Raw genomic sequence first — 15,218 nt, forward strand, 5'->3', positions numbered from 1 at the left:
TCGGGTAAAAAAAAACCTTTTTTGCATTGGGTCCTGACTTCAGTCAGAAAAAAAAAAGTTTAGTTTTGTGACAAAAAAATTAAGCAATTGTTGGAGAATATTTAATTTCAGTTGGTAGGTTATTGCATATTTTAGCGTCTGCAACTTTGAACAATGAGTTCATCTTACTAATGGTATAGTAGGGTATTGTTATATTTAGGCATACTCCACGTGTTAAGTGAGTATGAATATCGCCAATCAGCTCAATTTTGTTTAATAATCTTGTTGGCGCAAGGCTGTGAACACATTTATACATTAGACAAGCTAGGGATAGATCTCTATATAACTTCATAATAAACCATTGAGGGTGATAATTTTCCTAATTATGTATACATGGAAGTGTTCTCAATATTTATGTTGTAATGCTTATAGTTCCTGGCCTATTTAAAATAATAAACACAGTAAGAAAGCTTTATGAAATGACATGATCAGGCCAGAATTTGAACTACAGTATAAGCTTTAATGCCATTAAGCTCTGTCTACACTAAAAAATTGTGATGTGCCCATATATATTGAGAATATCACTACCATATTTGGGCACAAATGGATGTGGATGGCATATGGATTTCAAACCAGAAATGTAACATTACATACCTTTGTTAGAAAGGAGTTGAGATCTGATATGAAGGTATTGGTGACGTTCTTGATCAAATTTTCACAGGTTTTTCTCAGTTGGTTATCAACATCTTTCTTGGAGTCGATGTAGTGTTCTAATACTTGAGGTGTTCCCTAAAATAAAATAATAATAAAAACAAAATTAAAATGTGCTTGTAAAAGTAAAATATCCTATATGTTCAAACTTGTTTTCATGGTTGATATGTTCCTTAGGGGGCTAGGCCACTAGGATTAAATTGATTTGTTGACGCAGTACCCACTGCTACTTTGGGCTTGAATCTTTTTATGATTGATTGCTATGTTCCTTTGTCAAAAGACAGCATAAGGGGCCTAGGCCCGTAGGATATATCTGTATTACAGTGCTGTTGATGCGGTACTCAATGATATTTTGGGCTTGAATCTAACCCTAGCCATCAGCTAGAAGTAGGAATTCCATGCTAGTGGTATGGAGATTTTTAGTTTGAGTCACCTCCCCCACCTCTAACCCCCACCCTAAGAATGATAAGTTTTCTCTAATGTAATTATTAGAAAGTACAATTTCAGTCTACAGTATATAGAAGCTAAATAAACACAACCCTTCAGTATTAATATATAAATCTTTTTCAATCTAATAAATAATAATTAAAAAAATAAAATTAGAACCAACATGCATTTAACAACCTACTGTAGATAATGATTAATGATCAGATTATTCAAAAATAATAAGCTTTCAAGTAACTAATTAAAACATGTCTTTCAATTATTAACTTACACTATCAACAGACTATTCCATTATAAACAAAATATACATGCATAAACAGATTTGTGTTTTTTGTACAGGAAAATAATAAGTTGTAATTAAGAAAATGTGACGTATAAATGTCATAATTATTGAACACAAGGTACAGTTATATTAGTAAATACATATAGAATTGATTTTTTAGCATTTTGTCATCATGCATATACGGTAAATATGCGTGCAATTCTTACCGACTTTAAATTGTATGGAATTAAAATGAGATTGTTGAAGACAACAGGAAGGAAGGGTCCAAAGGAGGTGAAGATGAAGAATGTGTAAAACAAAAATAAAATAATACAAATTAAAATTTAAGTAATATGAATGAAAAATTGTTTTTACAAAAAAAATTTTAAATTTGTTGTTGTTTTTCTACATACTGTATGTCACCAAACAATTTTTTCAATTTTTTCCTTTTTTTTTGTTGAAATACTGAACAACAAAAATGAATGTACTGTATTGGCTTTTTAACCTCAGACAGTTATTTCAGATTTCATGTAAGCATGTATATACTCAAAACTTCAATACACTTTTTTTGTTCTTAATCTTTGTAAAGTGTAAATTTTCTACAATAAAAAACATTACATAAAACGTAAATGACTTAAGCTAAAAGTAAAAATGAAGCTTACCTCAAACAGAAACTCAAGAAAAGCATTGTTGCTGTTCACAGAAAACAATCTAGATCTTTGACTAAATAAACTATAGGCAGCAACTGCAAACAAACAAAAGAAAATTAAACCATAGAACAAAAACACCCTAGGGCAACTACACCTAGGACAACTACCTCGCATGACTACCACATAGGACATCTATGCTATAGGACAACTAGGCCGTGAGACAACCAGGCCGTGATACAACCAGGCCGTGAGACAACCAGGCCGTGAGACAACCAGGCCGTGAGACAACCAGGCCGTGAGACAACCAGGCCGTGAGACAACCAGGTCGTGAGACAACCAGGCCGGGACAACCAGGCCGTGAGACAACCAGGCCGTGAGACAACCAGGCCGTGAGACAACCAGGCCGTGAGACAACCAGGCCGTGAGACAACCAGGCCGTGAGACAACCAGGCCGTGGGACAACCAGGCCGTGGGACAATCTATAGAACAACTACCCCAAAGGACAACTACTCTACTAATTCTAACCAGTAGTGGGACTGTTTTCATTACAAAATATGCTGTGACAAAACCATGATTTTAACCTAGTATCATGGGGTTGGAAGGCAAGTATGTTAACCACCATGCAACAGTGCCACTAGTCAGATAAACCTACCTCTCATTTTACTGAAATCTAAAGCAGTCTCCTTAATTGAGAAGTCAACATGAAATGGCGCGATCTGTTCTCTGAGTATTAGCAAGTGTTTCACTAAAAATAACTGCCCATCAAGCTCCGACTAAAAAAAAAAAGAAAAGAAAATAAATTAGTATTATAATAATATAAGTTCACTCTTTATTACCACCAAAACCAACCTATTTGAAATACAATACTGTAGGGTTACTTATAGTTTATACTAAATTAATATAATTAATACCAAACTACTACATTATATTACATTACTACACACTATATAAAAGGAAAGCCACAACTAGTTTTTCCACGATGGGTACCGCCGTCAATGGAATGGAAAATTCCACCAACAATTTCTTGTGTTTAGCAAATACATACAACATATTTTTACTAAGCACTTTATTACCTTTCTCTTTTTGATTCCTTGCTCAGCAACAATGAGCGACAAGATACAAGCATGTAACCCTTCTTGTGACAACCCTTGAAATATTGCTTTCTGCAAGAATAAAAAACACCAAACAATCAAATATGAATTTATTATTCTCGACAACAAAGATTTTGAAAAAAAAAAGTCAAGACATTCAAGTATTCTGAGGTTTTTTGGGTTGGTGTGTGTTTAAAGAGGAAATACTAACAACATGAACATACAGTATATTAAAGACATAATTAAAATACTTACATCGATACATCTGTAGAGTTTTGATAGACAGACGAGCGTTCTCCTAACTGTTGGATACCACATGCCATGGAGGTCAGCAGGTGAAAGAGATGAATTGATGTGTGATGGAGCAGAGTTGGTAATCACTAGCAACAAAAAAACACCATAACATTGTAATAAGACTTACTGTAATACAGGGAATTGAATATAATGACAAATCGTTTAGTGTGTTCTTTCCAACATTTATTACGCCAAGAACAACTCCTTAAGCTCTGTCTACACTATCAAACTTTATGTGACAAAAAACTACCAAATTTGGCCACATCACACTTTTTTTTGTCAAACTAGTTTGATATTGTGGCAGGCTCATGGTGAATCTGTGATTCCAACATTTAATGTGTCTATATGTCCACATTGATATGACATCATTATGTCCATATATGGACGCATCACATAAAGTTTGATAGTGTAGACAGGGCTTTTTACCTGGATTTGCATTTAAATTTTACTTATGGTTTTAACACTCTTCTCTTGATACATTAGTGATGATGATGCTCTATAATTATTCTATTACCTGGGAATGAAGATCTCATCTCTGTTCCATTGACGCCATTACTGCCTTGGATAGCTGAGGAGGTGTCAGTGATGTTAGCCACCTCTTGACTGGTTAGAGATCCTACAGAACTCTGCCGAGACAGAGAATCTTTTTTAAGACTCTCCGCTATGCTCTGGAAAAAGAGATTAAGCCAATTAAGTATGGTGTCATCATATAATCATCAGTTTACCAGAATTTATCTGTGTGTTTAAATATCATTTTTGTTTATAGGCATGTCTACCCCAAGCATTTTGCCAACATGCCTTCTTCACCTGTTATCTTTTTTAAAGTAAATAAATATCACTTTGAATTGAAATCATCAAGCACGCATTCAGAATGGAGTTAACAATGCCATGCCACAGTTCTTTGTTCATCATTTCATTTTGCAGGCCATCAATAAATTGGTTGGTATTTCACAAAAATCAACATAATATGATGCACCTATGTTGGTTGTTTTGCTTCAAAAAAACTACAATATTACAATATACGATATGGTGAAATACAGAGATATTTTTGTATTGGTAATGAAATCAAGAGAAAACTTAGCAATAAAACAAAATCGAAAACCGGTAGATTTACCGCATTAAAATTGTTTATGTACTGATTTGTACAGGCGTTAATGTAATACCCTTTTCATATCTGCATAAATTGTTACAACTGGTAACCAGGTTTAATCTCCCGATTTATTACACATTTTCATACACGCATACTCAAACCCTGAGAAATCTCAGAAGGAAAGCATAGTTGCACGTTATGTGATTACTATGATTGGTCAATTTAATACCATACCAGGGCAATACATGTGCTCTGAACATCTCGAAACAAAAACAGGCCTCTATCCTCTCATCAGTGTGTTTTTCTCCCGAGATTTCACATTTCACAAGAGATTTTCCACAAAATTGTATTCACACTATGAAAACCTGGTTACAAGTTGTTACATTTTGCAGATGTGAAAAGAGTATAAGATTGATTTATAATGATATCTTTATGAATATATGTCTTCCATTTGGCCTTCAACAACTGAGGCAAAGTAACTACTTTACCTCCATCATCTCTAGTTTTTCTGGGTAGGCTAAGTCACCCGGAGCAGGACTGTAGTTCATAATGTCCGACTGGATGTAGATATGCGACCGGAAGACAAGTCGTTCTTGTACATCCTCCAACATCTGTCTTGCAATTGTTTCAAAAGACTTGAGCTCGTTTGCTGTAAACAAATTAAAAAGTTGATTTAGAATCAATGATTTCTGTGTGTAGTTTAAAGATAGCACACTTGTCTGGATAATCAATAGTTTATATCTAGGCTAAAATGTATTTTTTTTTCTTTTTGCTTCAGCCAAGATGTAGCTGCTATAATAGGAATCTATATATAAATTTACGTAAGGGCAAAATTTCGAAAATGGATAACTCTGACCCCGGTTCTACTTACGACTATTCTGTACATGATCCTGCAGCATCTCAATCTTCAGGATACTGCAGAGTTCTGCAAGAGTCTCCAGATGATTGATGTGGATGATCAGAGGTCTTAAGACATCATACAGGTTGCTAGAAAGACTCTCCAAAAGTAAACTGAACATAAAACAATAATAATCATTTAATTAAGTAACCGAAGACTGACTCAGAAAAAAAAGTAGTTTTAAATCTTTAAAAAAACGATTACTTACTCTAACTTTTTGGTAGGTTTTGAAAAGAAATGGAAAAATAATTGATATTCATCTTCACATACATGAATCATAAATGCACAGCCGCTACGAACCTAAAAAATAAAAATAATAGAAAGATTCTACCAAACTTTAACATACTTTAAATGCACCATCTACTCATTACACTTGAAAACACTTGGTGAAAGCATTGGAAATTGATTGTACTCAAACACACAACCTCCAGATCAATAGCATGGTAGTCCTACCTTTAGACCACCACGCTTGCGCTTTTGAAATTTGTATAATTTTTTTTTTACTTAAGTACGCATAACAGCGAGCTCAAATTCGCCAATTACAAGATGAATAAAATATTATGTTTTTAACTTTTTATTAATTACTATGTATTGAATATATTGTAAAATCTAATCAAAGATTTTGAACTTTACACATTTGATAATTTATGGTAGACTTACAAGTGCGCAGTGATCTCTAACATGTTTTGATGCTAGCTCTGACACAGCAGCAGCAACGCTAGGCCCTAGCAAGGTCTGCCGCTGAGCAAAATAGTAGGCGTAACAGTCTTCTAACAAGGCTTGGTATCTGAGAAGAAAAAGAACATACAGTAAAAATGATAGCTCATAAAAATTACATTATCTTTTTTTTGTTTCTTATATATTTAGACAAATTGCCAAGGATGACTTTAAGTGAAATAATTTACTATCCTTCTTAAAGGTGGCAATCCTGTTCACTAGACACGCATACACACAAGATGCTGTACATAAACAAAGTACTTATTACAAGTCTTTTAGGAGTGGAGTTGTAATTTATCATTAGAAAAAGTCCTAGGACCCTTGGATTGGCCATAACTCCACGCAAGGTTCCTGGTTTAGCACTCCTAAGGGCCCTCCAAAACTGGGTATTTGCTGCTCATGCTCTGGGCCTCTTCAGCTCTGGGCCCCTTAAGCTCTGGGTCCCTTAAGCTCTGGGTCCCTTAAGCTCTGGGCACCTTGGGTTTAGCCAGTGAGAGCTGATAGCCATTACACCATGGATCATCACATACACCTGTACACTTACTCTGGTCCTCTGTTATAACGTAGTTCAACTTGTTCCATAATTGATTTCACTTTTGGCGCACTCGTTCGGAAGTTTCCATAAAATAACGTAAACGCATTTTCAGACTGTGAATCGGAATCCTGTAAACAAATTAACAATTTACTGTAATATAAATTGATTAAAAAAAAATAAATTGTGAAACTGGTTTGTAACATAAAAACTTTTTTTTTTATAGAAAACGTAGAAGAAAAAACGCCCCTTTAAAGGAATACCTCTATTAGGGGGACACTAGAGGAAATACTATGGCCAACCATAAGAGGACACTTGTTGGTGCCTTCTTAATATGGTATTGTTTATTAATATGGTATACATGAACTGTGTATTAATTATATTTAATTAACATTAATAGATCATATACAAGTTTAAAACACTAATTTAAAGCCAAATTTGTGTGGATACGGAGTAACTTTCAATATAATTAAGGAATAAAGAAATCAATAATTCTTCCGAAGGAGACCTTTACAACAATAAAAATTGCTGTTTACTATAATATCTAAAAAAACCCAAAATTATCATTTAGGCAAGATGAAAAAAAAAATTAACAACCTTGCGAGTGAGTACTTGTTGTGTTGAATTTTGTAGGGTGTTATAAACACTTGACCTCATCAATTGACATGCCTTGGATAAACAACCTTTGAACTTTGTTTGATAAAGTTGTGATTCCTTGAAATGTGGCTGTGGTAGAAATAAACAAAATGTATAAAGCTCTGTCTACACTATCAAATTTTATTTGACAAAAAATGTGATGTGCCCATATATAGACATGATGATGTCATATCACTACCATATTTGGGCACATCATACTTTTTTGTCAAACTAGTTCGATAGTGAAGACGAAGCTTAAGAATATTTAAAAATCAGACAAATACTGTAGCAGAAACTATTACTCCACTTCCATTTGGCCTGGATGCATTATGAACTTTCTCAACATGTTAAGGAAGTACTGCCCTGTATTATCTGATAAGCGCCTTCATATTCATATGGCCTGTGTAGATTATTATTTTTATCAACATATAAAGGCAGAAACTGGAGAGCCCTATACAATTTCTTTTCCTTATTAAAAATAACTAAAGTTCTGTCTTCACCACCAAACTTTATAAGATAAAAAAATATGATGTACCCATATATGGACATGATGACATCATATCACTACCATATTTGGGCAAATCACACTAAGTTTGATAGTGTAGACAGAGCTTAAGCATTTCTTCCTTCATCACTTTAAATGAACTATTTACAACAGTGCTGTTAAAAAAACTTACATTAGAAGATATATATGTGATGCACTCATCCAATTTAGACAGTACAGGTACAAGAGAATCACCAGTCACAGAAAATGTTGGTGAAGCGAGTTTCTACAAGAAAATAAATAAGAGTTCAGGTTTTCATTAAACAAGCTCGATAACTAGTAAAACACTCAGGAAAAGAGCAGCCTAGCTCAATCAGATAAACTGGTGGTAGTCAATGTGTTGTGCGCTGAACCGTGAAACAGTTAAGACTTAATGGGCTATCCTTGGTGAGTTACACCAAAATACAACAACATCCCTGTGCTTATGAAGTTTATTTACTGTGATCACTAATAATGCCACACATCGCAATAGCATGGTGTCATATTGGCAATCCAATGGCTAAACTGGGGGTAGTCACTGTGTTGTGCACTGAACCGTGAAACACCATAGGTTACAGACTTAATGGGCTATCCTTGGTGCGTTACACAAAAATACAACAACATCCCTGTGCTTATGAAGTTTATTTACTGTGATCACTTATAATGCCACACATCGCAATAGCATGGTGTCATATTGGCAATCCAATTGCTAAACTGGGAGTAGTCACTGTGTTGTGCACTGAACCGTGAAACACCATAGGTTGCAGACTTAATGGGCTATCTTTGGTGCGTTACACCAAAATACAACAACATCCCTGTGCTTATCAAGTTTATTTACTGCGGTCACCAATAATGCCACACATCGCAATAGCATGGTGTCATAATAATAATTGGCAATGCAATTAAAACTAGCGTAGTCTGCTAAACTGGGGGTAGTCACTGTGTTGTGCGTTGAACCGTGAAAGACCATACTTTACAAACTTAGTTGGCTATCTTTGATGCGCAACACCAAAAAATCCGGTGCTTAGTTTATTTACTGTGGTCACTAATAATGCCATACATCGCAATAGCATGGTGTGCATGTGCATATATTGTGCACTCATTTTATTTAAAAAAACAAAATATTTCAATATATTATTAAAGCAAATTATATATATATATAATGATAATGAACTTGTATATAAACAAAATTATAACACTAAGGCTTAGAAAAAAATTAAAAATATTGATGATGCTGATAAAACTAATTTGCATATAGGATCATTATAAACTGTTGACTTACTGTGTTAATTCGTTCCAGCTCATTGAAGTATGACAGCTTACTGGTAATGGTCTCTGCTTTATTTACTAAGCTTGTCTGAAAAAAAAACCTGTTTTGTTAGAAATAGAATTTAATACAATTTGATAGGCATCCTTGGAAAAAAAAAAGACTATGTTGAGGCCCAAAGTTGTCCCCTATGAATTGTACTGAAATCAAAAGATTCACTTTTATGGGATATCTGTCATGTTATACTGATCTTTCTTTTATTCAAAGGTCTAGACCTCTCTTGTTTTACTTGTTTTCTCAGAGACAGGATTCGTGGAGAGCAATTGAAGATTTTGCAAATAGGAGGCCTACAGCTAGAAGGCCTAGTGTGGTGTGTGTGGTAGTGGCTGTGTGAACTGCTATGCCAGGGTAATCCCCTACTCATCTCGAAAGATGTTACAAGGTTTTTTAAAGGTTACACAAGCATTTTGTGTACACTGAACCTAAATTTTGTAGTCCTTATCCGAGAAGACTTATATCTTACCACCAGAACCATGGAACGAGTAAGGCTTGAACCCTTGCTGATATTATTAATAATAATATATGATATTTATAAGGCGTCCTTTGGAAAAAAGAACATAGCGCTGTACACACATAAAATATGCATCACACACTTAAATGTTACTCCCTTCTTACTACTTACTTGTTCTCTCAGAGACTCCTCACAGGCTTCATGGAGAGCGTTCGTCTTCGTGGAGACAAACACATGTTGCTTCTGAAGCTTCTCTAAGTGAACCAGCGCCCTCGATACTTCCTGCAGCACGTCCTCGCACTGTTGTTTGTATTCTGATAACTGATCACAATGAGCTCTGATAAAATAAAACAAATGTTTATTATAATGCTACTTACAGGCAACACTTCTAGTATAAGGACACTTTAAGTTTGATATACAAAGATCCTGTGGTCGTAAAAAAAATAAAAATATGAAGTGTCCAAAAAAATGAACATGATGATGTCATATCACTACCATATTTAGGTATATCACTACCATATTTGGGCACATCACTCTTCTTGAAACTAGTTCATTGATAGTGTCGACAGAGCTTTTAGGCTTAGGGAAAAACTTAAAAGTAAAAATTTAAGGGAAATACTGAAATAGTTATTGAGTGAATATTTCACAATATAGTCACAGGATTTTGAAATATTGATGGGTTGTGAGAGTCTAAAAAATAAACTTATCCTAATATTGAGCACCCCCTTGAATCCTCCAATTATCTACATACATACATACATTAGCGCACCCATAATTTAAGGAATTTTATTTAGATTTAATAATTTATCATACTTGTAAGAAATTTCTTCATCCATATCCATCAGTTGTTCAACTTTATTAAACCAAGCAAAAAACTAGAAAAGAAAAAGACTTTTTGTTTGCCGAAAAAGAAAATACAGCATAGATATGTACCTGAAGATGAATACATAAAGGTTGAAATATATATATATAATGGTTTACGTCAATTTTTTCGGAGTTTATTTTATAATTTCATAGTATATACTGGACAAGTTTTGTTAGAATAAAAAGATAGGATATAGATTATTTTCATAAATGATGTAAACAAAATAATAACTTAAAATTAATAATGATTTATTAAAATTGTCTGCTGAAATGTATAACATTAACAATATTTATAACAAATACATTTTTTTTTAAATTTTATTTATTTGTAGGGTAATGCACAAAAACCCTATAGCAATATAAAATGCATTTGATTTTAATTCAGCACAACCAAATATAAAAATATGCATGGTTGTGGAAAATATAAATATTAAATAATATCAAAAAACACACTAACTTGTTGCACATTTTCAATTTTCTCATTTTCCATATTAAGTGAAGCAAAACCCTGATTGATGACATCTTCACCGACATTGGAGAAGTCAGATGATAACATCGGTCTGTTTTGACTAAACATTCCAATTTCGTCAATTGGTATCTGTGAAATAATAAAACATTATATTAAAAGTAATTTTCTTACCCACAGTATAGATAGGCTCTACCTAATATAGGCCTAGCTAGGCCATGTCATGACAATATGATCAACAGTGAGTCAGTTATTAGTTAGGCCTACCTAGATAGCCTAGTCTAGCTAGGAGCCTACCTAGGCTAGTACTGTAGGGCCTAATTATTAATACTATTAATAAATATATGCCTAGGCAGGCTAGGCCTTCTTCTTCTTCTATAAGCTTTTAGTTAGAGCCTGCCTATTATTAGACTAGCCTAGGCCTAGGTATTATAAATACCCTAGCTAGGCTAGGCCTAGACAAGTTGGGTGTCCGCGAATCAGGCGAGACGTGATGACGTGGGCTTCCTATTCAACGAAAACACAGCCTAGGCCTAGCCTAGTTCTGATAATATTATTATTTACCTCTATTGGCAGAGGCCTAGTGGAAGCAATTGTTGCCAATTCCATGAAACTATCTTTCTGAATGTCAGATAGCGGCGCTTTTGGGTCCCCTTTATGTTCCCAATAGCTCAGTTTTTCACGAATAACTTTAGCGTTTCTCATCTTCGTGGATTCAGCCATTTTTGCAGACGACGTAAACAGTACGAATATGACGCGCCTTCTGTGCAAAAAAAAAAAAAAACATGATTGGATTAGCAAATTTTGACCATTTTGTTTTATTGGAACTCTAGGCCTTGTAGGTACGTCGGGACTTGATGTTATTACATGGTGACATTAGCGCAATATATATACACACATTATATGTCACAATATGCATATTATGCAAATAATTAACTCGGAAAAGTGGCCTATTTTGTAATTTGTTTCGTGTAAATAATAATTACCGTACACACACAATTGTCTTTAATCCTTCCGTCAGCAATCTTTCCAGCAATTTAGAAAATTCTTAAATCATATCATCCTGTTTTTATGATAATCATTGTTGGTTTTTTAGTGCCACGAGCACCGAATAATAATACTTTATAGCTGTTTTCATATTCAACACACCTCAAAAACAGTATAGGCCTAAGATTTTTCTTCTGTAGGCCTACTCTGATTCCCTGCTGCTGTGTTAATTTGATGCCAGCTATAAAATATGGGCTCTAAAAACGATTGAGAACATTTATAATTAAAATCGCACATACTTTGATAGAGTGGTACAAAAATCAAATCCGTTATAGAATATTAAATATAGCATGTATACCTTGAACCTTAAAGTAATAATACCGTAAAATTAACTTTAGAACACCTGCTTGTATTCTTCTTGCCATTTGATTAGTTAAATACGTATCACGTGCCATTCATTATTTTGCACATAATGAACGATGAACAGCAGCTAGATTATGTAATGTTTAACTCTTTTTTTTGGTGTAAAAATCCTGATAATTTTAGCCACTCGAGTAATTTTGTTCACGCCGTCAATAACTGTTCTACACCGGGTCCAAAATTGGAACGCTGGGCGGGGTAATTGTGATTCAAGATGAATCAATTCAATACAAATTTAGTTTGGTGTTTTTTAAAAACGAATAATTAATATTTTCGTTAAATGTTGTCGCCTCATTAGAAATAGAGCAGTCTTTCTCATGAAATAATCTCACCATCGATTCTAACTCATAAACATTCATTATTTGTATAATATATCTATGGCTGGCTTTCTTCTGAGGGCTGAATTCGACTCGTGTGACACTGATCTCGCCTATCAAACTTGTCCCCGATATTTTCCTGGGGTTTCCCCTGCTTTCTTGCATATGTAATTATCAAAGGGAACTTCCCGTTCGACTGACACCCCATTCACAGCGAATCCTGAACCGGTTTTATCAATGAATGGGACCTTTAGAAAACGTATGAATAGAGTGTCAATAAGTACGATTCGACGGGATTTCCCGTTCTTAAAATAATACCTAAAATAATTTATTCTGGAATCCGGGTTGCTATAAATACATAAATAGTCAGATATTATAAAATACACCATTAGCACCCCTGTGACACAGGTATTAGGATGTAAGTCACGGGCTCCAAGAGAGAGAAACAACGTCATTGCTAAACTCAGCCTAATTTAGAAAAGCTTCATCTCTGAATTTCCAGGTAAACATTTTAATATTGCTATTGCAATGAGTATTATAGTAGTCTAAGACATTATTAGTTCACTATTTATAAGTAAATTTCCCCGAAACCTTGAAACACCGGAATGGTGTTCGGGGGTGGTTTAGTTTTTTTTTACGAACTCCGAAACCAGTTCTAGAAATACCGGGGGTGTGTCCGGAGAGGGATAGTTTAGCCATGTAGTTCGATTTATTTAGCTGGAACCGTTTAAATTATTCATTTCAATGTAATCGGGGATAGGCCTACGCAAAATAAAAAGAGTATGATCATTACCAAATCTTAGGCTTATAATACTAGTTTGCATGTGTCGGATTTGGACTGTGTCACAGACCCGATGCCTGAGTTCATTGTTTTGTGGAGAAATAGTGACGTTTATAACTCATAAGTTGTGTGCCATGCATGTATATTATGAAGTAATTACAATCTAGTGTTTCATAAATTAATACTACAACAATTAAAATGACTCAAGTTTAAATTTCAAGATTTTATTTGCACATTTACAGACACCGTTTCATGTTAAAATTCTACAATCATCAGGTGAATAAAATAAAGAATAATATAGTAGTAGTACAACAACGCGGGTGATATTAATTAAGGTCAGGTTATTGATAAAATAATAATTTCGTTTGTAGAGATGATATGATTTGAATTTATTTGAAAAAATACATAAAAAATGATTTATACTGTAGCTATTGACTTTACAGATAAATAAATTTATAGAAGATTTTCCAGGATAGTCTAAAAAACCCAGTATGTTATATTCCATTGGGGTCACAGCTTCCGTTATACAGATAGGCATACTTATACTTTATCGTATCTAATATGAAATGATACTTAGATCGTATAAGATAAAAAAAAAACAGGCTATGGAAATTAGTTTGTCCGACGCGATAATGATCAAGTGGTTGATAACTCGTGGCTAGCTGTGGAATAAACATCTTTTAATAGTGGAATGTTCAGTTTTAATAACTAATTAAGGATGTTTCAATCAATTAATCATAAATATGTTTATAAAATTTTCTTTATAATCTAACCGGTAGGAGACATTGATAGAGGAATCCCTGCAGGTCGATTGCACAGATTGTATTATTATCAAACATGGCCTCTTCGATCTTCCTATTGATGGGTGGTACAGTGATATCAACCAAGCAGGTATGGTATGCAGTCACGTTTTGTCAACACTTATCAAATCCAAGTAGAAGACAGTATTTGCAATATTTTCATTTTATCTAACATCAATTAGATAAACTAAATAATCATTTATACTGTTTAAAGAAATAGAATTGATGGACAATTGTGACCAGGGTATATTTTAATGATAAGGATTGTCGGGTGTACAGTATTTGACTCAACTATCATGTCGTTTTCGTCAACACGTTTCAAATGTAAGTAGAAGACACAATTTGCAATGTTTTCATTTCCAATCAATACAATGAATGGTCGTTGTTCTCCTTTAGAATAAATAGAAATTGTGACCCATTTGATTATAAGGCTTGTCATAGAATAATTTGAACTAATTCAATCGATCAAACCCATCTAGCAAGTAAACAAACCTCCACCAATCAAAACCACTCTTCACAAATCAGCTTATTAACTAACGAAACCTATGTCAGCCAACCATACAGGTAAACAAACACAACCAACTCTCGAACCAAAACAACCATCACAACAAAAATCAACCAACCACAGAAAAAACCTGACCAAAACATAATTAAAATGCCAACCACCGAACCAACTAACTAACCAATCAAGCATCGAAACAACTAACCAATCAACACATTAACCAATCAAGCATTGAACCAATTAACCAATCAACATATTAACCAATCACACATTAAACCAATTATCACATTAACCAATCAAGCATCATCAAACTAACTAACCAATCAATACATTAACCAATCAAGCATCAGACCAATTACGCAAGAACCAATCAAGCATCACATCAACTAGCCAATAAGCACATTAACCACTCAAGCCTATTATACAAACAACTCACCAATCATTTAGTGTTTATCGGTACAAAATTTGGTGGTACC

General features: G+C 34.1%; 2 protein-coding genes across 2 annotated transcripts in view; one reads left to right on the top strand and one right to left on the bottom strand.

Annotated features, from left to right (window-relative positions):
• Positions 1-15,218, bottom strand: part of LOC140050030 (conserved oligomeric Golgi complex subunit 3-like) — a 37,410-nt gene that overhangs the window by 3,780 nt on the left and 18,412 nt on the right. The window contains exons 2-19 of the mRNA XM_072095032.1: positions 11,500-11,698; positions 10,927-11,067; positions 10,419-10,480; positions 9,777-9,942; positions 9,110-9,184; positions 7,982-8,074; positions 7,266-7,394; positions 6,681-6,799; positions 6,080-6,206; positions 5,628-5,719; positions 5,393-5,532; positions 5,010-5,170; positions 3,946-4,099; positions 3,393-3,517; positions 3,120-3,209; positions 2,699-2,819; positions 2,059-2,141; positions 634-768 (exon numbers count right to left, since the gene is read on the bottom strand). Of these exons, the coding sequence (XP_071951133.1) occupies positions 634-768; positions 2,059-2,141; positions 2,699-2,819; positions 3,120-3,209; positions 3,393-3,517; positions 3,946-4,099; positions 5,010-5,170; positions 5,393-5,532; positions 5,628-5,719; positions 6,080-6,206; positions 6,681-6,799; positions 7,266-7,394; positions 7,982-8,074; positions 9,110-9,184; positions 9,777-9,942; positions 10,419-10,480; positions 10,927-11,067; positions 11,500-11,658 (2,172 nt within the window). The 5' untranslated portion in view covers positions 11,659-11,698. The remainder of the gene's footprint in view (positions 1-633; positions 769-2,058; positions 2,142-2,698; positions 2,820-3,119; positions 3,210-3,392; positions 3,518-3,945; positions 4,100-5,009; positions 5,171-5,392; positions 5,533-5,627; positions 5,720-6,079; positions 6,207-6,680; positions 6,800-7,265; positions 7,395-7,981; positions 8,075-9,109; positions 9,185-9,776; positions 9,943-10,418; positions 10,481-10,926; positions 11,068-11,499; positions 11,699-15,218) is intronic.
• Positions 12,801-15,218, top strand: part of LOC140050031 (uncharacterized) — a 30,371-nt gene continuing 27,953 nt past the window's right edge. The window contains exons 1-3 of the mRNA XM_072095036.1: positions 12,801-13,161; positions 14,220-14,331; positions 14,455-14,564. The gene's annotated coding sequence lies outside the window, so the exon portion shown is untranslated. The remainder of the gene's footprint in view (positions 13,162-14,219; positions 14,332-14,454; positions 14,565-15,218) is intronic.

This window comes from Antedon mediterranea, chromosome 5, assembly GCF_964355755.1.
Source record: "Antedon mediterranea chromosome 5, ecAntMedi1.1, whole genome shotgun sequence".
Lineage (NCBI taxonomy): Eukaryota > Metazoa > Echinodermata > Crinoidea > Comatulida > Antedonidae > Antedon > Antedon mediterranea.